The 26232-nt window shown below is 44.8% G+C and overlaps 1 protein-coding gene across 8 annotated transcripts in view; it reads right to left on the bottom strand.

The window, feature by feature from the left end:
• COL4A6 (collagen type IV alpha 6 chain) overlaps nucleotides 1-26232 on the bottom strand; it is a 178947-nt gene that overhangs the window by 6197 nt on the left and 146518 nt on the right. For all 8 annotated transcript variants that reach the window (XM_067548217.1, XM_067548215.1, XM_067548210.1 and 5 more), the window contains 18 exons: nucleotides 24425-24496; nucleotides 23852-23959; nucleotides 19153-19374; nucleotides 18755-18916; nucleotides 14402-14572; nucleotides 13017-13160; nucleotides 12477-12602; nucleotides 11967-12148; nucleotides 11614-11677; nucleotides 10562-10636; nucleotides 8770-8877; nucleotides 7791-7898; nucleotides 7237-7308; nucleotides 5420-5545; nucleotides 4995-5111; nucleotides 2792-2953; nucleotides 1678-1776; nucleotides 931-1077 (listed from right to left, as the gene is read on the bottom strand). In XM_067548217.1, coding sequence (XP_067404318.1) covers nucleotides 931-1077; nucleotides 1678-1776; nucleotides 2792-2953; nucleotides 4995-5111; nucleotides 5420-5545; nucleotides 7237-7308; nucleotides 7791-7898; nucleotides 8770-8877; nucleotides 10562-10636; nucleotides 11614-11677; nucleotides 11967-12148; nucleotides 12477-12602; nucleotides 13017-13160; nucleotides 14402-14572; nucleotides 18755-18916; nucleotides 19153-19374; nucleotides 23852-23959; nucleotides 24425-24496 — 2265 coding nt within the window. The remainder of the gene's footprint in view (nucleotides 1-930; nucleotides 1078-1677; nucleotides 1777-2791; nucleotides 2954-4994; nucleotides 5112-5419; nucleotides 5546-7236; nucleotides 7309-7790; nucleotides 7899-8769; nucleotides 8878-10561; nucleotides 10637-11613; nucleotides 11678-11966; nucleotides 12149-12476; nucleotides 12603-13016; nucleotides 13161-14401; nucleotides 14573-18754; nucleotides 18917-19152; nucleotides 19375-23851; nucleotides 23960-24424; nucleotides 24497-26232) is intronic.

A 26232-nucleotide genomic window follows, 5' to 3' on the forward strand; every position in this document is an offset into this window, starting at 1 on the left:
CAGGTTTAGATACGATGTCAATAGAATTTTGTGATTATTCTCATCTGATCTCTCAAGATTTCTGCCATTGTAAACAGAGAAAAGATTACCACGTCTCATAAGTCTGCCACCATTTTGGGCTAAAGAAGCAGAAGCAGCTATCCTTGACCGATTTCAGCCATATCCACACCAGAAAATGGGCCTCCTCCAATTTTGGATCTCAGATGATCTAGAGTTATATAACGGCAAGTTTGGATCCACGGATTTGAATCTAAGTTTCCTTCTCCCACTTGCTCTAAAATTCAACAGGATTAGCATTTGAGGTTCTGGTTTTGACCCGTCTCTGTTTAACATTTTAGTTTTGTGCTTTAGAACAGTGTGAAGGGACAAGAGGAGACACCTACTGGGATTCTGTCTCTCTAAGAGCTTGCACACAGTGAGAGATTGTGTTAATATTTAAAATTAGTTATTTTCCCAAATGACAAGAAACATTCAGCATTGCAGTGGTGGGTATGTAGACCTGATCCTGCACCCACTGAAGTCAATGGCAAAACTCCCGTTAACTACAACAGTGCAAAATTAGGTCCCTAGAGCAATGTCAGTTACAATATTTCAAGCTGATCCAATCCCAATAATTCTCCATGGTGAATCATTCTCAGACTGATTAGGTCTGCTGCCATATCTGTGCTGCCTTCGTGCAAACTGCATCATGATGGCTGCTTTTAATTCCCTGAATCTAATGCAAAAGAGGCTATAAACCCCATGAACATAATTAAAAATATTTGTAGCTGTTTCTAATTTAAAAAAAAAAAGATACTAATGTGTGTTCCTCTGTGGTCATTTCCTTACACAGCATCTAAAGGAAAGCCTATGAATTTTGACAGCACAATTTACAAAGCATATTACTGTGAACACATTTCAGTTTCACTTATTTGATGTGGTGCTCTTTACCTTGCTGCCCAAATGGTCCTTGAAAGCCAGGGTCTCCAGCAAAGCCAGGGACACCATCAATTCCTGGCAGCCCACGTAGCCCTGGAGGAACTATAACTTCTTCTGGTTGTGGTGTTAGGCCTGGAGCGCCTGGCGAGCCAGAGAAACCTGTACACATCATAAATGGCACCATAAGCACCCGACATAAAGTCCACAGATAGGATGATCTACTAACACAAGGATGTAGTTCAACAAATTGAGAATGCCCTGAATGTTAGCAACGGGTATATTCCCATTCATGACTTCTCAAGCTCATGTTAAAAGTCCCTAATTTCCCTAAGTCCCAGCTCCTTTTTTACTTTTTTGGCTACAAATACAGGTTGTTGGGGATCTGTGGAGAAACAGTAATCCTCTCCCATGTCAGGGGAGAGACAGAGATCAAGAGAAAGATCAACACAGAATCTGAGAGACATCCAATTTCTGCAAGCAGTTGTCTCCACAGAGAAAACACTAAAGAGGATACATTTTAAGTATCAAAGATGCAAAGACTGGTTCCAAACTTCCCCAAAGTCCGGGAGTGTTTGGAGCTGGGTTGGTGGTTTATGCCCATTGCCGTTCAAAAGCCACCAAAAGCTAAGGCTTTATACTTGGGCAGAAAAAAAAAACCAAAACCCAAAATAACAAGCAATCAACTAATTGTTCCTTTACCTTCCACACCACAAACTATTTGCAAGCGTAGTTCAGCTCTGAAAATCATCTTGTGCTTACCTCGACGGCCAGTTTCGCCTTTCAGCCCAGGAATTCCAGGATCCCCGGGAAGCCCATCTTTACCTGGCATCCCCATAAAGCCTGGCTCAGCCTTCACACCTGAGAATATGCAGAGCAAAGAGTAATGGATCATGAAAACGAACCCCAGGTTCTGTACCTGAGTGAAATGCTAGCGGTACCGGTGGTGAACATGGAAACAGAGGTTTGGTTCTAAACTACACGGTCGCACCCTCTAGGGAAGATTGTGCCAGTTCCGATCTCCAGAACTGACTGCCAAATCCTCAGGGCAGCCTCGCGCTTTGTGACAGCCTCCACTGTAACATTATTAACAAGGGATCTTACACTTAATCTGAAATCATTACAAACATCATTCCCTCCTGTGGAATTCCTCCTCACTGACATCCCCAAGGGCTTGCCCTCACAAATAGGCTCTGGAGCCCATCCACAAACCCAGGGAACTTGCAGGAGGCCTTGTGGCCTCACATAGCTTTGATCTCCAGTGTCCTTCCTTTCCTGGCTCCCAAGCTCTATAATTCCCTTAGAACCACACTTCCTACTGGGGAGGACCAGCGGAAGGGGGATGTGCTCCCCCAGCGGCTCTGCCTGTACCTACTGACTCCCCACAGACCACTTTGTCTCTGCCCCGTCATGGATCACCAAGTCCATGGCGTGGCCTATGGGATGTGTGGATGGGTAGAAGAGAGCTGTGGAAGCAGCTTTTCCTGGCTCACAGAAGAGGGGAGATCTGTATGTGGATCTGGGGACAGACAATCCCAGCCAACAGCAGCAAAGGGCGAGCACAGTGCTCCTGTCTGTGGGCAGCTTTTACCTCAAATAACCAAGAGAAGTGAAAAAACGCAGGGAGGGATGTTCAAGAGTGCTCAGGTCTGGCCTAACCTTGCTCCATTTGTTGTCAGTGGTAAAACGCCCCTCACTGGAGTGCTTTGGAGAAACCTACCTTTAGCGTTCATGGAACAGATGTCAAATCTCAGTGCGCCGCACACCTACATCAGAGCCGATTTCACAGCAATCATGCTCACAACATGGGACAGCTCTTTATACTCCCAGGGGACAGCTTCAAAACACTGTACACTTGGTGAAAAAACAAAAATACCTTTGAGTCCTGAAGCTCCTGGAATTCCAGTTGGACCGGGGAGTCCCATGTCACCCTTTATACCTGGCAAACCAGGATCTCCAGGGAAACCTGGAAGGCCAGTATCACCTTGATTGGAAGCTGGGCCAGAGATACCTCGTGGACCTGGAGGTCCTGGGAGACCTAGGAACAAAATGGGTGAGAAAAATCAGTTTCTGTAACACAGAGAGTGTTGCCATTATCTTCAGCTGGTCATCCTATGGCCGTGGTTTTCAAACTTTTTAGGCTAAGTTCCCCTTTCCAAATAACGTAGCCTACTGCATACCCCCATCTGAGATAGGGTCATAATATACCTATGAAAACAGAAAAAAATAGCTTCCTTTCAGCTGCCAGAAACAGCGCAGAAGTTCAAACTGGGCGGCTGGAGATCGGCGGCTGCTGGCTGGGGCATTCATGTTGTCGAGACCTGGGAAGACTAATTGTTTAATCCTGCTCTCATCCTGCCCTGCAATACCCACTCCCACGCATTCCCACATTGGTTTTGAGTTTTTATGCCGCTCCTGCTATTATGGCAGCAGGTCCTGCAGGACCCGCGGGATCCCAGTCCCACTGCGGGGCTCTACTCTGAAGGCAGTACCGCCGCCAGCAGCAGCGCAGAAGTAAGGATGGCAATGGGGACTCTCCCTGCCCGTGCCTGGGGTTGGCGGGGCATGGGGGCTTCCCATCCCCTTCGCATGATGCTGCAGGGGCTCTCCAGCCATTTGCATGGAGATTAGAGGTTTCTAATCTCTGCATGGGGAAGGAGAGACGCAGGGGCTGCTCATGCCCTTGGAGGGGTGCATGAGGACTCTGATCCCTCTGCATGGGTGAGTTGGGAGGGTCGTGGGGTTCCCATCCCATTGCACAGGGGTGCAGAGAGTGGGGGTTGCTGGTGGGGAGACAACTGTGGAGAGCAGCACGTCCAGCCATTGCTGGGACAATTTTAAAGACCTGCAGCAGAATTGGGATTTCGCAGGTCCCGCTGCCATAATAGCGGGAGCGGGATAAAAATTCAAGAAACAATGCGGGAGTGGATGTGCGTGGGAGTGGGTTATTGCGGGACGGGCGCAGGATTTAAAAAACAGTCCTCCCACACGCAAACAACGAACACCTGAGCCAGCTGCTGCCGCTCTCCAGCTGCCCAGCTCTGAAGTTCTCCACTGCTGCGGGCGGCAGCGCTGCCGTCAGAGCTGGGCGGCCGGAGAGAGGCAGCAACTGGTTGGGGGCCCTGCCCACTCTCCCCCAAATATAGAAGTCAAACCACGCCTATGGTTGTCCACCATTACAGGATCTTTCTGACGTACCCCCTGATGAAAGCTCGTGTACCCCTAGGGGTATGCGTACCCCAGTCTAAAATCCACCGTCCTTTGGGATGCTTACTCACTCATACTTAGCATGCATGGGAGGAAGGTTTTCAGGGTGATGGATGGCCTACAGGCATCAGAAATATTATTTCCCTTCATGACCTTCAGCTCAGCAGGGCCAGAGGAGGATTTGCTACAAACTACTGTGTTCTTGGTCAAGTCTCTATTTCTTTTGGTTCCCCCAAGTGCAAGCGAAGGGGGCCCGCATTCCTTCACATTGCAATAGTTGGTGAGTCAAGCTGCACTGATTTGTCGGAGCATGTACAATGATGCTATTTGGAACAGGGACTGTCCGTTTGTTCTGTGTTTGTACAGCACCTAGCACTGTGAGGGCCTGGTCCACAAGTGGGGCTCCTAGGCGCTATTGCAGTACAAATAAAAAAGTGATAATAATAGAAATGATGATGATGACGGCATAATGCAATCTCAATAAAATAAAAATAATAATAAAATAATTAAATCACACGAATTATTAATGATAAATTGTTATTTCGCATTTATATACCACCTTTCATCCACGGCGCTCAAAGCGCTTTACAAAGCTGGATAAGCACAGTATTATTATCCCCATTTTACAGATGGGGAAACTGAGGCACAGAGTGATTAAACCATTTACTCCCGGTTAATGGCAGAGCAAATAGAGAATCCAGATCTTTTGAGTCCCAGTCCTTGCTCAGAACGTTAGATTAGACTGATTGACTGCTCATAGAATCTAATTTTCCCTTTTCAGCTGTTCACAGGAAACATATGAATGGCAGTCAGCTTTGCTATTTCTACAGGTACACCAATGAGCTGCAGTAAGGAGACCCTTATCTTCATACCTGGATTCCCATCCACTCCAGGACGGCCAGGATCACCACGTCTCCCAGGTATATTTGAAGGAAGAGAGATGCCAGGAGGCCCTGGTAAACCAGGCAGACCCATGGTACCAGGAGGACCTAGAATTACAGATGAATATTGAAAAAAACAGACAATGCTTACATCCCTGTTGTGATCGTCAGGGACAATCCATGTGGCCAGTGTAACATCGATGTGGGCAGAATTAATGGGTGTAAGATGTTCTCCTGGAAAAAAAGAAAACACCACTCCATTCCCTCCAGGGAAAGAACAAACCCCCTTTCTCATTACCTGAGAGCACCATGAATGAGCTGTAAAAACTGACCCTATAGATACTCCCAGCTGCCCCAAGCCTAGGTACATTCTATTAGTCAGTACAATTCTTCTTGCAACAGTCGGTGCTGTTTACCCATGTCTCCTGATGATCCTTTCTGCCCGGGGAGTCCTGGGGCTCCTAGGCCAATGCCTGGAGAACCTTCTTCACCCTTAGGACCTGGAAATCCCGCAGGGCCTGTCAGTCCAGCTTCACTCAGACCTAATCAAACATGTTTAAAGAGAACAAAGGAGCCTTTAAAACGGCTTGATGTAAGCTAGTTTGCATGATCAGTCAATATACAATGTTAGCCATTCACCCCTCTGCTATTTGGTCTTCAGAGAAATCACTGGGCTGATTCTAGTCCCAACTCTGCTTCCTTATATGCTTCTCTGGTGGTGCACAGTGGATGTAAATGAGACAATGGCTGGGGAAGAATTCTCCCAGCCTAAGAGCAGCATAGCCCTATATGCTGCTAGTCTCATGAGTCCCAGTGTGAGGATGTGCCCATAGTGCTTGGTGCAACAAGGATTCTGGGTTCCAGTGAAGCCCACAGACATCCTGGGAAAGTCACCTTTGCCTCCCACCCTCTGTACTGTGTCTTCTGCGCTGCTGCTCTCGGGAGGCACAATACGAAGTTGAATCCACCTTATTTAAGTCAACTAAAGGACTTGGGGCTCCAAGATGGTGGAGGAGTCAATCAATATCCACTGCAGGGGCATGCACAAGGGGGGTAAGCAGGGGCATTGCTCCCCCCCAATAATCATGAGGGCCCTGGGGCCGCGGTGGTGAGGGGTGGGGGAGAGAGTGAACTCCTGGTAGGGCCAAGGTGTGGGGGAAGGTAGGGTGAGCTCCTGCCGGGGCTGGGAGGGAAAAACGAGCTCCTGTCAGGGGCCGGGCTGGGGCAGGGAGTGAAGAACAGAACATTCCCAAATGCAGACTAAGGGCCTAATCCTGATGCTCTTACTCATTTTGAGGTTGGTCCTGCTTTGAGCAGGGGGTTGGACCTGATGACCTTCTGAGGTCCCTTCCAATCTTACTCATCTATGATTGTGTGTGTGGAAGCCCACAGACTTCAATGATACTACTCTCATGAACAAGGGAGAAAAGAACAGAGTAACCAGAGTAACAGAAATGAGAGCTAGAAAAAACCTATTATTTGATCAAATTAACTGCCTAGCTGTTGTTACAGGATGGTTTGGGTGCTGAGGCAGAACTTACAAACGCAATGGCACCTGCAGAAAACATTGGTTTCATGGACCACGTCCTGCTCTCATTTTCATGTGTGAAACCCCATTGAATTCCATGCTAATACTTCACTATTGCAGCAGAATTGGTCCCACCCATTTACTAAGAATACTGACGCTAGCTGCACAAGGTGGTTTCCTTGTTATTTCTATTAAATCCATAACATGACCAGGGGTGTAGCCAGATGTGATTTTCTGGCATAGCCTGTGATTGACTCGGGTGGGCCTGGGCCACTTCTGGCTTCCAGTCATATGACCAGAAGCAGGAAGTTCGGAAAGCAACTGGACCGAGAAACTAAGATGCTGGACACTCCAGTTACCTTGGCAACTGGAGCTTTGGGCAGCTTATCGATTCTCTGCCAGTCGCTTCCCGAACTTCCTGTTTCCGGCCACGTGACCGGAAGCAGGAAGTTCAGGTAGCAACCAGCCGAAAGCTGCCTGACACTCCAGGGTAGTTTAAGCAGAGCATTGTCAGCAGAAGCAATAGATTGGGTGGGCCTGCTTTCAAAGTGGGTGGGCCATGGCCCACCCACGCCCACCCATAGCTACGCCCCTGAACATGACTAAAATGGAGCCATTTTGTGATGATAAACGTTACCACTCAAACTCCACCCCTTTAAGTATACACCAGCACAGGCATTTCCCCAGAAGCAATCTTTTTTTTACCTGGTGTTCCTGGTGATCCTTTTGTGCCTGGCAAGCCATTCAGACCATTTAAACCAGGAAATCCGGAGAATCCTGAGGAGACATTATAGACGCATGAATGGACAATCAGTAGCGAGTAGCATATAAAAGCACCTAATCTGAAGGAAATGTACGAGACAAGAAGACTCTGCACACGTAAACCACTAAACTGACACACATTTAGTGCTTCTGGAGACCAATGCAAGTAAGATTTCCCTCTAGACAGGTCACATGAGGAAGAGGAAGAGTTTTTCCCATAGCCACTTGCTATTTTAGTTTTTACCAGCAACAAAACCCTACTAGTGACCCAAACCTCAAAAATCAGACAAGAGCCTCCCCCTTTTCAGACATCATTCTTATGGTTTTGTACAGCTGGAGTCTATAATGACACCACCAAGAAACGAGCTGCAGTTACTAATGCACAATGGCCCAAGCACAGTGGACTACTACTGTGCTGTCTGCTATGCCTGACCAGCCAATACACTGGTTTCTTGATTTGACTTTTTCCCCAGTTGGAAAGTTAAAAAAAGATGCACCTTTTGGCCCTGCTATCCCAGGCAGTCCGATGAATCCTACAGGTCCAGGCTGCCCTGGAGAACCTGGGAGACCTGCATTTCCTCTCAACCCAGCAATTCCAGGGAAGCCTGAAAACAAGCAACAAAATGACATGGGATGAACTTTCACACATGCACCCACACTGTTGAGTTTAAGCATTGAACAATTCTGTTTTACAATTTGCAGGCTTTCACCCTCTTATGTAAAGTAGTAGTGCTGGATGAGCAAACGGATAGTTAGACAAAGCAAACCTAAAAAGCACACCCTCTATATCACATATCATCACAACAACTAGCTTTATAATATTTATCATACAATTTATCTGATTCATTTCACTATTTTTCCCCATATAAATTATTCAACAAATGTGTTTTTCATCATCTGCTCAGATTATAAACTTAGGCAAATAATTCACAGATATATACACTAATATATTTATATACATATCAAACTGATTCAACCGATTTTGAAACATTTTTCAAATAAAATACTCAACTAATCGTTTTCATCGTTTGCTTTGTTTTAATCATGACAATGGCTACAGAACCAGCCATGGAGAACCTGCTGTAAATTACAGTCTGTAACCCACGTCAGGGGTCATTTGAATCCCAGCAGCAGCCCAGGATCCAGGAGGTGCAAAGGTGGCTAAAACTCAGCTTTCCTCCCCCCTTTCCCTTCGGCTGTATCTTCTGTGCTATGTCTCACAGGCATTACAATGCAGGATATGTCCCTATGTTTATCGCTACAGAATGTGGTCCCATTTTTCATCCCAAGAATAGAAGAAAACAGAGAGCCAAATGACACTGCATCTGTTACAAAAGGTCTTTTTTGTTCATTTCTCTATTAAGATGAGGCAGTACTATCACAGGCAATGTAAGAACAGAACCAAAAATAACAAAACAATGTATGTTTGGCCATCCTACAAACTTCACTGGTTAGATGCTATGCTCATTGCCATACCTGGTGGTCCTTCTCGGCCAAGGTCACCTGGGACACCTTTAGGCCCACCCACTCCAGTGCTTCCTGGATATCCTGGTTCACCCTTTGGCCCATCTTTTCCCCTCTCACCTTAAACGATAAGAGTGAAAATCATGTTATATCATATCATAGACCACAGATCATAACAGCACGCATCTGTTATCTAAGGGTTGGGCATGAACTAACAATTCTGCTTTGTAACCACTAGAATAGACTATAGGATATTGCAGTTATAATCTCCCAGTATCTCTTGTGAGATCAAGGGATAAGCAGCAATGTCCTATATAGCAGCTTACTGGCCACAGTATTGCCAGACAGAACTTTTGCAACCAATCACAGGTCACTGCTGAGTACTAGGAATCAAAAAAGAATTGGATGAGAGAGACAGGAAGGCCCTTTCTATTATCAAGAAGTCACAGTAATTTCTGCGTCACTATGGCTCAACAGGGAACACTCTGTCCACTGGGTCAGAAAGTTAGAGTCTCATTTTAACTGTTTGTGCTCAGAAGTTCTGAAAATCGGGTTCTATAGATTCTAACTTCATAACAAGACATCAGATGCTTTGCTATCACTGGTGTCCAATGCTAGGTAGGTGCTGCACTTTAGATGAGACATCTAATCAATATCAATTTCTTCCCGTCCCTAGAAACAGTTCAGGTGGAAGTTAATGATCCCATGGCTTTTTTTTAAGAATAAGAGAAAACCCAAGTGTCCTGGCATCATTTCCTCTTTTAGCTGAACCGGTTCACAGTCTTAGGTTACACATCGTCAAATCTTAGTGGCATAACAGCTACTCTGTTTGCACTGCAGGCATTATCTCAATGTTCTGTACTGTGCTTTGGTTGAGAGATCCTTTTAGAAGAGGGGCTTGGATATATTTTTATTCTTTGCATAACACTAGCACCAATGGCCCACAACTAAGATCAGAATTATATTGGGTCAGGCGCTGTACAAAGAGTAAGGTCTAGCCTACACTACAAAGTTTTACTGACAGACTCTCCCCCTCAAGTCCAAGCTGTCTGACACATTTCAAATCTATTACAAATTAGAAGTAAAATTCAAGGTAAGAGCTGTGTGGAAAGCAGTAGGTTTTTTTTAAAGTTTTTAATACATTTTTGACAGCAAAAAACTGCTAACGTGCCACTTTTCCTGCCTTGTGACAGGACAAAATACTTTGCACCTATATAGTGCCTTTCATGTGAGGGATCTTTACAAACATTCATGAATCCAAGGCACATCAGAGGTACTACAGCTATCCTCTATTATACAGATTATTATCCCTGCTGCAGATGGGTAAACTGAGTTCCAGAGAGAGTAAATAGCCCAAACTCACACAGCAGCAGGAAAGGAGACTTTCTGTCCACTTCTCTAACCATAAGGCTACACTGCTGCTTCTCTCTAAGCCGGCAAAAAAGCTATGTTGGGGCAGGTGTGACGAAAAGGAGAAGTATATGCATTTGCCGAAGCTGCTGCAGGAAAGGCCACTAAACAGTGGGCCTGGACACTGCGATCAAGGTGCCAAAGGCCGAGGTCCCTGGAACCTACAGAGTTTGAGAAGTTAAATGGGACCTGAGGGTGGGGGTTGAGATTAGGATTTTGGTTGGTTTTGGAGTATTTAGTATCTTTCAGGCTTAGCCATGGGTCAGCTTCTAGTCCCCACATCTCTCATTTGCACGAGAAGACTCAATACATGTTTTCAGATAGTAAAATCATAGACCTGTGCAGCCCTGCAGCTTTTATTCCATAAATTCATAACGACCCAAGGTTACCTTACCTGGCAATCCACGGTCCCCTCGTTCTCCTTTATCTCCTAACCCACCAGAAATTCCAAGTGATTCCCCCTGGTCACCTGATAGAAGTCAAGAAAGGGACATTTTGCTCTCAGGACCTGATCGTGCTGGGAGACCATTCTGTAAATAACCCTTTCACTCCTGAATTGTAGGTTTTAGGGGTTGTTTACTACCCTTTTTCCTGAAAAGACACCTTTGCTACATTCAAATTCATGGAATCAACAAAGACGAAACAAATTACTTGCCGGAGGTGAAGTAAATCTTTTTAACAATATTTGCATCAGGTTTAGATGCAATGCTAAGCAAGGGTTCAATAAGACACATATTGGATCACTGGTATCACTTGGTTTTTCTCCTAGCTTCTAACTTCATAGTTTCTATTTATAGGATTATTTCCTAGGTCTTTGGCTGTCTCTGGTATTGTTACATGTCTCCTACATAGAAGTGCTATGGGCAGACAGAAGGTTCAAAGACGTGTTTGCTATTTAGGCATCAAATTCCCACTGAATTTTCCACTGAATTTCCAAGGCATTGGCAGCCTAATTCCTTTGAAAATCCCAGCCTATATACATATGTTAGTAGGTGGCTAATACAAAGAGCACCATCTACTGGCACACAAGAATATGTGGCATTATCATTGTTCTATCATCTATTCTACTGCAAAAGGTTTCCTGACTGCATCTCTTAACATGTACAACTCTTAAAATAACCAAAGCAGGGGACATTTGAGAAGTGCTTCCCCAGTTTGCATTGTGATTCTTAGTGAACTAAACACATTTAAATAAAAATAGAGGGAGGAATAGACAAGAGCAGATTTCTAGTGGATTTACCTCAGAAGATTTCTGGTAACCAGAGACTCAACCAGCCACCCATCCTGTATTTTAAGGGACTTCCCCTATTTGCTATGAGAGTTGTTCAGAATATTTCCATCCAAGCAAACCAAAAACTGCCAACTTTTTTCTCACAGTCTCTTACCCACTCTCTGCTGCTGGGTACTCTGTGAAAAAGGCATGGAAATTGGAAAGCAATTTCTTACCCTTTGGACCAGGGAAACCAACTGTCCCTGGGAACCCGGGTGCTCCTGGAAAACCCTCTGAACCCTGGAGAAAAACCAATAATATATGATTATCCTTGTTCCTACTGCCTACAGCCTGGGTTGTGCTGATAGCACTGAATTTGGCCCCGACAGATATAACAAAAATTTGTCTGGGGAAAAAGAAAAATCTGTTTTTCATTGATCAGTCCCAGCTATTACTAGAGGAGAGCTGATTTTAGCAATGACAGGCTGTGGTAAGCAAAAATACCGCCAGCCTTTGCTGTTCTGATACAGGATTCTGATACAGTCCAGGATTTTTCTAAGTGCACTCAAAATGGAAGATGCATATTTACACTTTCTCCTGGAAATCCGGGTAATCCTATGATACCAGCCTGTCCTTTCTGTCCAGGCAAACCAGGCTGTCCAGGCAGACCTGGAAACCCTGCATCACCAGGTGGTCCTCTATCTTTGGCTGGTGACCCTTGTGGACCAGGAAGACCAGGTTGTCCACGGGTTCCAGGGAATCCTTTATCACCTAAGTTTATACAGAAAAGAAAAATGTGTTGCTACATCATCATAAAGGAAATCAGCACAGTCAAGAAGCTTATTCTCCAATACTTCCTGCAAAGAAGAGGAGATTTCATTATTCTGCAATAAAGAAGAACAGGTTTGAAGAGCAACTCTTGATTCAAATTCAAAATAACTGTGTGGAAAATCTTTGTGGAAGTTGTATGGCGGACAGAAAGTAACAATACTGCAGGCTGCTAAATGGACAGAATATCCTCAGCTCAGAGCAATCCAAGTTACTGGAGGATTAGTGATGACAACTTTCATTTAGAACATATTCTAATGCTGATAAATACCTCTAGGCCCAGGGAATCCTCTCAGTCCAGCTGACCCAGGATCACCTTTGTCTCCCTTGAATGTCAATGCCAATTCTGGAGGCGTACGAACTGGGAGACCAGGGGGACCTCGATCACCCCTGTCACCTGAAGACGTAAGAGAATTAAGCTGTACAAGAGAAGGTTCCCTTAAAAGAAGAGTGTTTAAACACTAGAGGCCTGGATTTCAGAGTTGCGGAGCACCTGTGACTCCCACTGATGCTGTTTGAGCTGTGGGTGCTCAGCTCCTCTGAAAACCAGGCCACGGGCACTTTACACCTCTAATACACTGTATATAATACACTGGCAATGGAAAAACAGCTGGGAGTGTGGATTTCACAGAAGCAGCTCTCTTCCCTTGTTCTTGGGCCTAGGGTGACCAGTGAAAAAGTGGGACAGGAGGTGGATGGTAAAAGGATCTTATATAAGACAAAGCCCCTAGCATCGAAACATCAAGTCACCCTACTTTGGCCCCTTGCTGCAGCAACCCAGTAATTTAGTCATTTATTTTTCAAAGCTCACCTTTTTGACCAGGTGGTCCAGGATATCCAGTATTTCCTTCCCTTCCAGCTGTGCCAGAAATTCCTTTCAGCCCACTTACCCCAGGAATACCAGGCAGGCCTGGCATGCCAGGGAAGCCAATCAGCCCAGGGGGACCCTTTTCACCTGTATAGAAAGAAGTTGTAAAACAAAGCAAAAAATTGAGTCTTTACAGGTATTTTTCATACAAATAGAAGTGGAAGCAGGTAGTAGGGTGGGTATAGCCTGTTGCACAAACCCAGGCAGTCAAAAATCCTAAAGCACAAATGTAGATGTCTCCATTGCTGTAGTAAGCCTCTGTTCACCACCACTTACTCACTAGCTTCCAGTTCACCATCAAGAGTCTACTCCTGTTTCCACTAGAGCACACAATTCCAACTGATCCAAAGGGAGCAGCATGTGATTTCAAATCACCACGGACTTCCCTCGTAAAATAAGTTGGACTCTCAAAATAGCTGATTGTCGTTTCAGCTCTGAATGGCTGTACAGATTTTAAGTTTTACTTCCCTGCCAGTTTATGCTTCATTTTCTCTTCCTATGATGTTTCCCAGCCTCTTCATTCTCTCACCATCTATATTTTCCCTTCTCCCACTCATGACTTTTCTGATTCTATGCCTATCCCTATGGACTAAGGATTATCTCTTTGCCAGCATAGGGGCTCCCACATGGAATTACAATGTCTGACTGCTCACCAAAGATACTGCTCTCTACTTAATGAGGGCAAATCTCACCACATCCATCACCAACCTAGCTCCATCATCCCCACCAAGAGGTCACCCATCTCCCCAGACAGCATGACAGAGACAATCAAGAATTCGCACTGTCTCATTAGGCTGTGATCGGATACGGTGCCAGTCACCCAGTACTTTTTAAAAACAAAAAATAATGTTTATCTTTCAAAACAAATGGTGATAAAACATGCAACACTTTGGTATTCCTGAAATCATTTCTCCATTATCTATTTCTACTGTGTCAATTTACCTCAGTGTACTTTACATGTTTAAAAAAAGTAGTAATTTCACAAGGATTAATTTCTTTAATGTGAATATCAAATACTATTTTAGATACCCTCTGCTAATGACGACACCAACTTGGATAGTAGTTTCTGTGTGGTGGACCCTAGGAATTGAACTGATATGTCCTTTGGCAGAGTCCAAAGCACAGCCATCAGATAAAAGAAGCTTTTAATTACTGATCCAATCTGCATTCACATCAGCAATCTTGCAGTGAAACAAATGGATCCCAATACATTTCCCTGTAACTTTCAGTCTCTTCCAACAAGTAGGGTCTAAAATCATCATTCGTGTTACTTTAGCTGTGCATCTGAATCCAACCCTGTGCAACTGTTTCCTAATGTATACACTTACCTTTTGCTCCAGAGAAACCTGGACGTCCATCTCTACCAACAGACCCAGGTGGCCCTGGGAATCCTCTGTCCCCTGGAGGTCCTGGAACACCTTCTAGACCCGGGAAGCCTTTCATACCAGCAGGGCCTGGTGCACCTGCATCACCAGTCAGTCCTTTGACTCCAGGAAGTCCTGAATCAATACAAGCAAACTCAATAGCTTTTGTCACACAAGCGTCTGGACATTTTGGTGAACTGTTCTGCAAGTTCTTTAAGTGTAACATTGTTTTTAATATGAGAGCAGAACCTCAAAATTATGGCACCTGCAGCCTTCTAGTAGGCATACCATTTAGAAATGCAAAAACATTCATCATCCAACAATAAGAGACCTGCCCTACATCACTTCAAAATGGGCAACAGTGGAGACCTTTTGAATTACTCTTCACACGCCCCATCAGCCATTAAAGTGCAGAGCAGCAGCACCTTTACCTTTAAGCAGCAAACCAGAGCATGAGATAAGGAGCATCAGTGATGCTAACTTCCAGTCCCTACAACATCATCTGGGTCAACCAAAGGGGTCAACTGAAGAGTGGCATACTCATTCTGCTGCTAAGGTGCTAAATTTTTAAAAGGCGGATCTGTTAGTGATTAAGGGAATGGGCTGCTGAATGTGTTACGATAAAAGCATCTCCAGCGTTGAAACCACTTGTGCACAATTTAGTCTCTAAATATGTCAAAATGTTTCTGGCTGTGCCTTGGTAAATATTTAATTCAGAAAAAAACTAACAAAATAAAGTCTTAAACCATTAAAAAAAGGGAATGCTCAGATACAACATCAAATAGAAAAAAAATCAGGTAACTTCTGAGAAATGGCACATAAAGTAGAAATATCTGATGGACGAGGTTTGCAGCACCCTGGGTTTTAGCATTTAAAGCTATAGCCTGATTTTTTAGACATAAGATGCACTATCTGCTTAATTTAAGAAGAAAAAAGACAACGTGTGCTTGAAATCTAAGAATATTAAAGACTTCTCCTGATGGGCTTGTTCTTTGTTACCTTCTGAGCATATGCGGCACAAGGGTTCTTTGCTCTCTGGTATGGTTAAAATAAGGGGTGTCACCTATAGTCAATGCAATTCTTGTAGCATTAAAAGCTAGGTTGTTAGTCCATCAGCTTTTGTGCCACAGTGCATTTTCTCACCTTGACAGCCTATGTGAAGAACCCATAACCAAACAGTGTGACATCAGAAATGGAGAGTTGATGGTAAATGGAATAGAATCATGGTGAAGGAAAAACAGAAACATGTGAACAGAAAGCATAAGGGAACTAAAGAAACTAATGATTCAACGAATATTGCAGCAAAACCTTAGTCACTTGGAGTTTATCTTTCCACAATTAGTGGGTTTTAAAAAAATAATTAAAGGTGGGAGAGTTGTGATGCAAACCACCCAGAATATAAAGCTATACAAAGAAAAAACCTCCTCCAAGATAAAATACAATATTTTTTATGTCTACTCTATAATGATAATCTCAGAGGCAACTCGGAGTTTAGTACTTAAAAACATAAGAATGGCCATACTAGGTCAGACCAATGGTCCATCTAGCCCACTATCCTGTCTTCTGACAGTGGCCAGTTGCCAGAGGCTTCAGAGGGAACGAACAGAACGAGGCAATTATCAAGTGGATCATCTCGTCATCCAGTCCCAGCTTCAGGCAGTCAGAGGTTTAGGGACACCTGGAGCATGGTGTTGCATTCTTGACTATCTTGGCTAATAGCAGTTGATGGACCTTTCCTCCACAAGCTGATCTAATTCTTTTTTGAACCCAGTTATACTTTTGGCCTTCAAAACATCCCCTGGCAACGAGTTCCACACGGTCCGTGTGTTGTGTGAAGAAATACACCCTTTGTTTTAAACCTGCTACCTATTAATTTCATTGGGTGACCCCTAATTCCTGTGTTATGTGAAGGGGTAAATAACAATTCCCTATGCACTTTCTCCACACCATGAATGATTTTACAGACCTCTGTCATAACCCCCCTTTAGCAGTCTTTTTTCTAAACTGACCAGTCCCAGTCTTTTTAATCTTTCCTCATATGGAAGCTGTTCCATGCCCCTAATAATTTTTGTTCCCCTCTGTACTTTTTCCAGTTCTAATGTATCATTTTTGAGATAGGGCAACCTAAACTGCAGACAAGGTGTTCGTGTACCATGGATTTATATAATGGCATTATGATATTCTCTGTCTTATCAGCTATCCCTTTCCTAATGCTTCCTAACATTCTGTTAGCTTTTTTGACTGCTGCTGAATCTTGAGCAGATGTTTTCAGAGACCTAGCCACAATGACTCCGCGCTCTCTTTCTTGAATGGTAACAGCTAATTTAGACCTCACCATTTTGTATGTATAGTTGAGATATTTTCCAATGTGCCTTACACTTTGCACTTAACAACATTGAATTTCATCTGCCATTTTCTTGCCCAGTCATCTAGTTTTGTGAGATCCCTTTGTAACTCTTCGCAGTCAGCTTTGGACTTAACTATTCTGAGTAATTTTGTATCGCCTGCAAATTTTGACACCCTCACTGTTTACCCCCTTTTCCAGATCATTTATGCATATGTTGTACAGCAAGGTCCCTGGAGAACTCCACTATTTACCACTGTTCACTCTGAAAACTGATCATTTATTCCTACCCTTTGTTTCCTATCTTTTAACCAGTTGCTGATGCATGAAAGGAACTTCCCTCTTATCCCATGACTGTTTATTTTGCTTAAGAAGCTTTAGTAAAGGACCTTATCAAAGGTTTTCAGGAAATCCAAATACACTATATCTGCTAGATTACCCTTGTCCACCTGTTCTTTGACACCCCCAAAGAATTCTAATACAGTGGTGAGGCATGATTTCCCTTTACAGAAGCTGTGTTGACTCTTCCCCAACATACTGTGTTCATCTATGTGTCTGGTAAATCTGTGCTTTACTATAGTTTCGACCAATTTGCCTGATACTGAAGTTAGGCTTACTGGCCTGTAATTGTCATGATCACCTGTCTGTGGAGACTTTTTTATAAATAGGCATTACATTAGCTATCCTCTAGTCATCTGGTACAGAGGCTGTTTCACACAATAGGTTACATACCACAGTTAGTGGTTCTGCAATTTCATATCTAAGTTCTTTCAGAATTCTTGGGTAAATACCATCTGGTCCTGTTTAAGTTAAGTTATCAATTTGTTCCAAAACCTCCTCTATTTACCCCTGAACCTTGACAGTTATTCATATCTGTCAACTAAAAAGAATGGCTCCGGTGTGGGGATTTCTCCCACCTCCTCTGCAGTGAAGACTTATGCAAAGAATTAATATAGTGTCTCTGCAACAGCCCTGTCTTCCTTGAGTGCTCCTTTACCACCTTGATTGTCCACTGATTGTTTGGCAGGCTTCCTGCTTCTGATATACTTAAAAAATGTTTCTGTTTAATTGTTGTGGTTTTTGCTAATTGCTCTTTTTTGGCCTGCCTTAATTACACTTTTATATTTGTCTTACCAGAATTTATGCTCCTTTCTATTTTCCTGAGTAGGATTTGACTTCCAATTTTTAAAGGATGTCTTTTTGCCTCTAACTGCCTCTTTTACTGTTTAGCCATGGTGGCATTTTTTTGGTCCCCCTACTGATTTTTTTTTAAATTTGGGGTGTAACTTCAATTTTATTTCTCTGCTCCCATAGTTCTCCAGCTTTGTCATTCTGCAAACCACCGTGTAAGAGACAGATCTTCTCAGAGACCAATATTTTCTACTAAACATCTGATCTCTTCTTTGCTTCATTCTCATAATGTTGCATATTGTACTACCAGGAAAGACCGCATGTAGCGCAGCTTGAGAGCCACTGCTCTAATCAACAGTTCCTTGGGCCCATGAAAGGAAGGGGAATCAAGATAGTCTCCCCCCGTCTCAGGAGATGAAGATACATACAGTTGGGCTGAGAAGCCCAGCAATTTTCAGCTCATCAAAGTTAACAGGATTTTGCCTTCTGACAAGGGTCCCTTTTCTAACAATTTGTTACATATTTGAAATTAAACCATGAACATGGTGACTCGTCATTCATCCAGCGGATATGTCATAAAGAAGTCATTAAAAAGCTGGTAAGTTTAAGATATTTCACTCCATCGTCTTCTGTCACCGCGAACAGCATAATAACACCTTTTCCGGCTCGGAGAAGTCTATCCCCAACCCCCAAATTCTGCAACCAGTTACACACATCCAGCCCCACTGGGAAGCAACCAGGGGTGGAATTTAACTCCTAGCAAATGACAAATCTGTTCTAAGGCTTGTTTAACATGCTGGGGGCTGGTTAAGCCACTTAACTTCATCGGAGACATTACATACCTGTTGATCCTGGGAAACCAACTGTTCCCCCTGGGCCTGCTTGTCCTTTGATGCCAAATGGACCCCCAGGACCAGGAGGTCCTCGCAATCCAGAAATCCCTGGGAACCCTAGATCACCCTGTTCACCTTTAGCACCCGGCAAGCCAGGCCTTCCATCAGCACCTGAGAGTGAGAGGTAGGATGTTACTACACAGGTCAGAATAAAGCTACCTTTTTTTAAAGGTTGTATAAATAATCTCAGAATTACACTAGATCCTCAGAGAAACTCAGTAAACATAGAACTACAAACAGCTCAGAGGAACTGGTGAACTGGCCTCAAGAAGATACTAGAAAATATTTTTTTTTTTTGGAAAGATAAACAGTTCCAGATTCCAGGAACCCAGCATAAAGGTGCTCACCTTTCTGTCCAGGAAATCCAGGTTCACCAGCAAGCCCTTTATCTCCTGGGAATCCAGGTCTGCCAGGCTCACCCAGGGCTCCACTTCCAGCACCAAACACTTCACCAGGAGCTCCTTTTGCCCCGGAAAAGCCAGGCGCTCCCATCTTTCCAGGAAAACCATCAGTTCCATCAAGTCCTGGAAGCCCTTGTGGCCCCTGATCTCCACGAGGCCCAGAAAAGCCTTAAAGAAAAACCCAGCAGATAATACACAGCGGGGAGGGAGGGAGGAATATCCACATTAAATTAAAACGTCTAACAAAATGCACTTTTTGTTTAATATAGAAAAATCTGTTTTGAAAACGGAACAATTTTTTGGTTTTGAATATTCAAAAAAGTGGTGGAAAAGGACAAAAAGAAGGGAAACTAAACAGAAAACATTTGGTTTTCTAAACCAGATCTTTTCATTTTAAATAAAATGAAAGTTTTAGAGCATTTTGAGGTTGTAAATCCATGAACACTAGTGATCTCTACTGCTTTACAAGCACTGGTTTTACCAGATGGATGTAATGCCTGCAACAAAGGCATTACTTATAGTCTGACTACAACCACCCGAGTCTATAAACTCTGTCTTACTAGCAAAGGCTAGAAGTCACAAATGCTGCAGGTGCAGTTGTTCACTGAGTCCTTCTCGCTCTATTCTATACTGTGGTGCCTTATGAATAGATATCACCCAAAAGCCCTTGTATCCCAAGGGCAGCACTTGGCATGATGGGGTAGATGATGCATGAGTCCTAGAACACACTGGTACAACAATGGTTGGAAAGCATGGTGTATGGAAGTGCTGAAAGGACACAATCAACAGTGTTGCTTAATTTTTGCAAGGATAAAATAAAAAATGGTTAGTAACCTTCCATAACTGTTGTTCTTCGAGATATGCTGCTCATGTCTGTTCCATGTCAGGTATGTGTGTGCGCCACATGCACCAGTGCCGAAAATTTTCCCCTCTTCTTGCTGGAATTCAAACAGAGGGGAAGAAGGGTGGGTCATGGAATGGACATGAGCAACACACCTCGAAGAACAACAGTTACGGAAGGTTAGTAACTGTTTTTCTTCTTCGAGTGTTTGGTAGTGTCCATTCCATGTCAGGTGACTCACAAGCAGTCTGCATCGTCCCGGGCCTGTTGCATGATGGCACACTGGGATGTGAAGATATGAGCAGAAGACCAGTCGCAGCCATGCAAATATCCTGGAATGTACTGGAACCTGAGCTAAGAAAGCCGCTGATGAAGCCTGCGCTCTTGTTGAAAGGGCAGTAAGAGTGGCAGGAGGTGCAACCTTTGCCTGCTCATAACAAGTTCAGATGCTGGCAGAGATCCAGAGGAAATCCTCCATAATGAGACTGGCAAACTCTTCATTCACTTGGCAATCACTTGTCCGACATCATAGCCACCCACACAGGAAGGTAGGGTGAAAGGGAGTTTGAGAAGAAGGGGAGGTTTGGATCCTGAGTTAAGGCTGCTAGGCCATCCCCAGGCACACCCTTAAAAGGGTTGCCTACTGCCTGGTGGGTAGCGGCTTGAGCCCCACTGAGAAGCGCCAGCAGGGGGTTGACCTTGATGGCTCTTATGGCCCGTTTTTCTTTTTTGTAGGATTCGCTCTTGGCCTGGTCCATGAATTGCTGTGATTGCTGGGGCCTGAAATGTTTCCCAGAAGCGGATGGAGTGTACAGGCCTAACAAGCGGAGTGTGGCCCTGGAATCCTTTAGGCTGTGCAGCCTGGCATCCATTTGGTCAGAGAACAGAGCCTCACCATCAAAGGGGAGGTCTTGGATGGACTGTTGGACCTCCGCAAATAGGCCCGATGACTATAGCCATGAGGCCCTCTGCCGCAGAGTCAGCCTGGGGGGGAAGCTCAATTCACCCTCCTCCAAAATAGCCACAAACTCCTGTTTAGACTCCTGGGGCAAGGAGTTGGCGAATTTGGCCATGGATTGCCATATATTATAGTCAGATCTCCCCAGCAGGGCCTGCTGGTTCGATACGTGGAGCTGGATGCTAGCAGTCAAATAAATCTTTCTGCCAAAGAGGTCAAACTTCTTCACGTCTTTATTCTTGGGGGTTGAACTTGACTGCCCCTGCTTGTCTCTTTCACTGGCAGCTGATATCATCAACAACCCAGAGGATGGGTGAGAATACAGATATTCGAAACCCTTGGCAGGCACATAATATTTTTTCTCGGCCCTTTTAGATGTAAGGGGCAGAGAGGAGGGGGTTTGCCATAAGGCCTTGACAAGTTTGACAACTCCCTCGTAGAAGGACCACTCTAGAAGGGGCTGCTGCTGTCAGAATGGCAGCGGGCTCCTTCAGCTCCTCCGCCTCCACGCCCAAATTCATGGCTACCCTTTTGAGTAGCTCCTGGTGCATTTTAAAGTTGTCTTGCAGGACCATGGCAGATGGACCTGCTACTGCTTCATCAGGTGATGACAATGATGAGGCAGGTAAGAGTGGAGTGGGCGACTGTTCTTCTGCAGCCGGGGTAGCCTCTTCCAGGGATACCGCTGAAGCCCCCGCAGCTTGGTCTCATTCCTCATCCAAGTCTGGAGACGGGCGTGACACTGTTGCCATGCGTCTCTCGGATGTTCCCTAGATCAACTGTTGCACCTGCGACTCGGGGGCAGGAAGGAATCCCCATGGATTCCAGAACTGCCATGGTCTAGGGCCATTGTGTCGGTGGCCAGGAGCCCAGCAGTGAGCCCGGGGGGAAACCCACAGCTGTGGCTAGGTTCACTTGACCCCTGGGTAAAGTGATCTCCTCCCCCTCTGAATCCAAAGGGTCCTCTTCTGGGGACAATGGCGATTCTGACCTCGTCTCTAACTCTTTAGCGCACCAGTAAATGCGGTGTCTCGGTACCAGGGAGTGAACCGAGACTCTGTCAATTGGTGCCAACCATCTGGAGATTGCCAATGGTACTCCGACTACTGGTAGTGGCGCTCCGGAGACTGACACCATGGCTCTGGGGATCAGTGCCAGGACCCTGGCAACCTATGTCGAGTCTCTGGGGATCGATATCAAGGGTCCAGGGAACAGTGCTGGGAGTCTGGCTGTCAGAGGCAATGCTCTGGGGATCGGTAATGGAGTCCTGGCGAATGCTGCCGCTGACAAGAGGTCAGAGGTCAGTGTCGAGGCATCGGGGATCTGTGCGGGGCTCCCATCGTGGGCTTCCCCCTGGATACTCTTGGTCAGCTGCCCCAGCACAGGGCCTCAGCATGGAGGTCTCTCCTCCCAAGGAGTGGGCGGCACAGCGAGAGAGAGCAAGTCCTTGTCCCCTTGAGAGGCCTCACGTGTGGATGGCACCACGAGGTGCCTGGTCCTCCTACCATTGCCAGAAGTCGGAGGTGGGTCCCGGGAAGCACTGGGAGTTCTGATGGGTGAGGCTGTAGCTGACTCAAGTTCTGGGGAAAATGAGGAGCTCAGCACAGGTTTCGGCTCATCCCTTGCTCCCTGTTTGTCTTTCCTAGGGCTGAGGAGCGCCCTCTTCCGGTGTGCAACTTCTTGTGCCGCTTCTTTGGCACCGGTGATGGTGACTGGTGCCAGGATGAACTTGGTGTCAGAAGGGCGCTTTGAGTTGATGTTGATGTGCTGGGAATGGAGTCCGAGCGGCCAGGCTTGGAGTCCGGTCTGAGAGCAGACTCCAACAGGCTCTTAGCCTGATGTCCTGATCCTTTTCAGTGCACGGTCTGAAGTTCTTGCAGGTCCTGCACTTATCTCGAACGTGAGTCTCACCCTGGCACTTTAAGAAGCTCTGGTGAGGATCATTCATGGGCATGGGCTTCTTACATGAAGGACATTGTTTGAAACCGGAGGTACTAACTAACTACTAATGCTAACTAATTAATTTATCTAAAAAACTACGTCCACTAAATCTACAGAGGAAACCACTGGTGGAAGGCTTGCAAAGGCAATGACGTTTCAGCACCATCACTGGTGGTAAGAAGAAACTGGGGGGCGGGGAGGGCACATATGCACATGACCTCACAGGCGCTAGAGCCGGCCCTATGGATACCACTGATGGAAAAATCTCCAGCAGCGGTGCATGTGGCATGCACACACACCTAACATGGAATGGACATGAGCAAGCAATCAAACAGCTGAGCATTTTCACGTCAACAAAGCCTCTGCAATGATTTCCTCACTTAGGCCAGGTCTACATAGGAAGGAACAGACAGAAGGAAAACACACTTTAAAAGTCCTCCCGTGTGACTCTTCTGCTGTTCTGCATGGCATATTATTCTATAGTTTGACCATAAGCATCACAAAATCCCACAACTTAAAAAGAGTTTCAAATGTTGTATGCTGATTACTATGCCCATAGCCACACGGCCATGCAGATGCCACACCTATTCTACACTTAAAATCAGTGGTTCCCTAACTGTATCCCACAGAATACCTGAGTTCAGTGGTCACATGGTTGCTGGTTCTCCTTCTTAGTCGCAGGTGTTACATCACATTAAAGGCAGCTAAAAACACATTCAACGTTTTCCTAATATTATTTTTCCATGTAGCAATAGCTCTAAAATAATAGTGACCATCAGTAGGGTGGGGAGTAGTCTGGGTGCTTGTGAATTGAAGGGGATGGGTAAAGAGTTTGAGAGCCCCAGTGATACAATATTCTACATTAAACAGACAACGAGGGTACTTTAGATTAACTCCTCTCTTACCTGGTGCTCCTGGCAATCCTATTGATCCTGGAGTACCTGGTTGTCCTTTTGACCCACTTAATCCAGGTTGGCCTGGAATGCCTGGAAAGCCCTTGCTGCCTTTGGGACCTGAGGATTAAAAAATATCAATTCAGGATAGGGGACACAAGCATATTATTGTGAAGCGGGATTAGATCTTTCGTGCAAAACACCCACCTACTGTACTAATTTAAACCAGTCAACAGCTCCTCAAATCTGTGATCATCTCATCAACTGACCAAACACACAGGGACAACTGTTTTGTTTGGGGGCACTGCATGGAAGGGGAGAAGAATGCTACACTTCTCATGAACAATGACTTTCACAGAGTTATGAAAATACATATACAGACAGCACAACTGTGAGTGAGAATCAAACCCAGCACCTCCAGGAAGCAAGCAGAAGCCCTGGCCACCCGCCCCTGCCCTGCCCACTACGGGTGTAACTATTTCTTAGCTATGATTAAGCAGCAGGACCTCTCCTCACTGGAGGGAACTAATCCCAGGCAATAAACCAGTGTATTACATGAAAGTATTTTAACATCCATCTCCATACCTGGAAGTCCTGGGATGCCTGGAAATCCGGGTGCACCAAACGCTCCAGGAACTACGCAGGGCAAGGTGATCCCTAGAAAAAGAAATACGTTGAAACTGTACATGATTCCCATGTCGTTAGCTGGTTATAACCGAACGCCCGTGTCTCCTCTCCAAACTAAATTATGAGCAATGCTGAGTGAACCTATACACCACATGCAATGCACATTCACATCAGCCAGTTTAACTCTTCCTCAACAAAATCTATTCCTTTCTGGGATGGTCATGGCGAATGTGGTGGATGTTTTAAATTTACTGACACTAAACTAAAGAGAGGAAGTCTGGGCTAGTGGATAGGGCACAAGAATGGGAGTTAGATTTATTTTCTAATCCCAACCCTGACACTGACTCTCTGTGTGACCATCTTTGTGTCCCCATCCATAAAATGGTGATCATAACTGCTATTTATTATTTGTATTATGGTAACACTCAGGAATCAAGGCTGCACTGTGCTTAACACTGAACAAACACAGATTAAAAAGACAGGCCCTGCCACAAACGGGGTACAGTCTAGGTACTGAGTCAGCTTACATCAGGGGAGCTAGTGGGTGCTCAGAACTTTTGAAAACTCAAGTAATTCATTAGATGATGGATATCAGCGTAGGAGACAAAATTAAGGCACCCATTTTTTTTAAATCTTGGCCCTTCTTGGCTGTCCCTGTCTTGGGCTTTCTGCTGGGTCATTCCACAGGTTTACGTTAGAGTTTTGTGTCCATGTATTTTTTTCCTTTTCCTTTTGCTTTTTATCCAACTGATTTTTCTATAGTCCATCAAACTGAAAAGTAACCACACAGCTTAGTCTTTCATGTACTAGTAGCAAAGGGGAATCAGTAGTTGTACAGCTCATTCTGTTACTTCTGTTTCTCATAGAAAGGATCTAACTGTTTATATTAGCAAGCCCTTATCAGTGGGATGAGGTCTGTGTGGCATTATTAGAGCCATCAGACTATCAAATTTACTTGATAAATCTCTTGCATTTGCAACATTCATCTTTGTTGGACTCTGACAATTTGACATCCCACTGATACAGTCCTGCTAACACCACACGAGTGCTGAGAAAACTAATGAGGGGTCCAGTCCTGCAGTCCCTTCATATTAAGAAAACGCTCCCACTTCCTTCAATAGGTGTTTGCTTAAGTAAAATGACTGCAGGGTTAGGGCCTACACTATTAGAACAGGCTGGGCCTAAAAACTCCTAAAGTAAATGAACTTAAAAATGAAAATCTAAAGGCATTTAAAATCTATTTTGTCTGAACTAATGTCACATCAGAACTGACTCTTAGGTTTAGGGTAGGACCAAATTTTTGAAGGTGGAGAAGGGGAGGGGGGACATTTTTTCTGCCCCCTCCCCTTTTGGAGTCTTTCTATACAAAAAGTTAAATAGCTAGTTACTACACTGATTACTAATACTGGCCCATTAAAATCTGGTGCAATTTTTTCTGCAGCTTCAGTGATTAACCAATCAGAGATTGTGGATTAGCTGCTTCTTGTTTTTTACAGCTCATTCTGCAAGAGCTTTCCACCCAATCCCCACCTGATATCCCCGCCCAATTCATGGGCTGCCTCACCAGGCAAGGCACTACAATTTTTGGCTGCATTTCTGCTGCCGTCAGACCCAATGGCTGGACCAGCCCTAGTAAGTCTAGATCTTTTACTGATATTGGGGTGGTGTGAGCCTAAGACTTTTCATTGTGTAAACGACACTGGCATCTTTCAAATAATGACAATTCTCAGATGGCTTCTGAGTTTTATTAGTAGTAAAAGACACTG

This window comes from Emydura macquarii, unplaced genomic scaffold (genome assembly GCF_026122565.2).
Source record: "Emydura macquarii macquarii isolate MOO-44397 ecotype Brisbane River unplaced genomic scaffold, CSIRO-AGI_Emac_v2 contig_1253, whole genome shotgun sequence".
NCBI lineage: Eukaryota > Metazoa > Chordata > Testudines > Chelidae > Emydura > Emydura macquarii.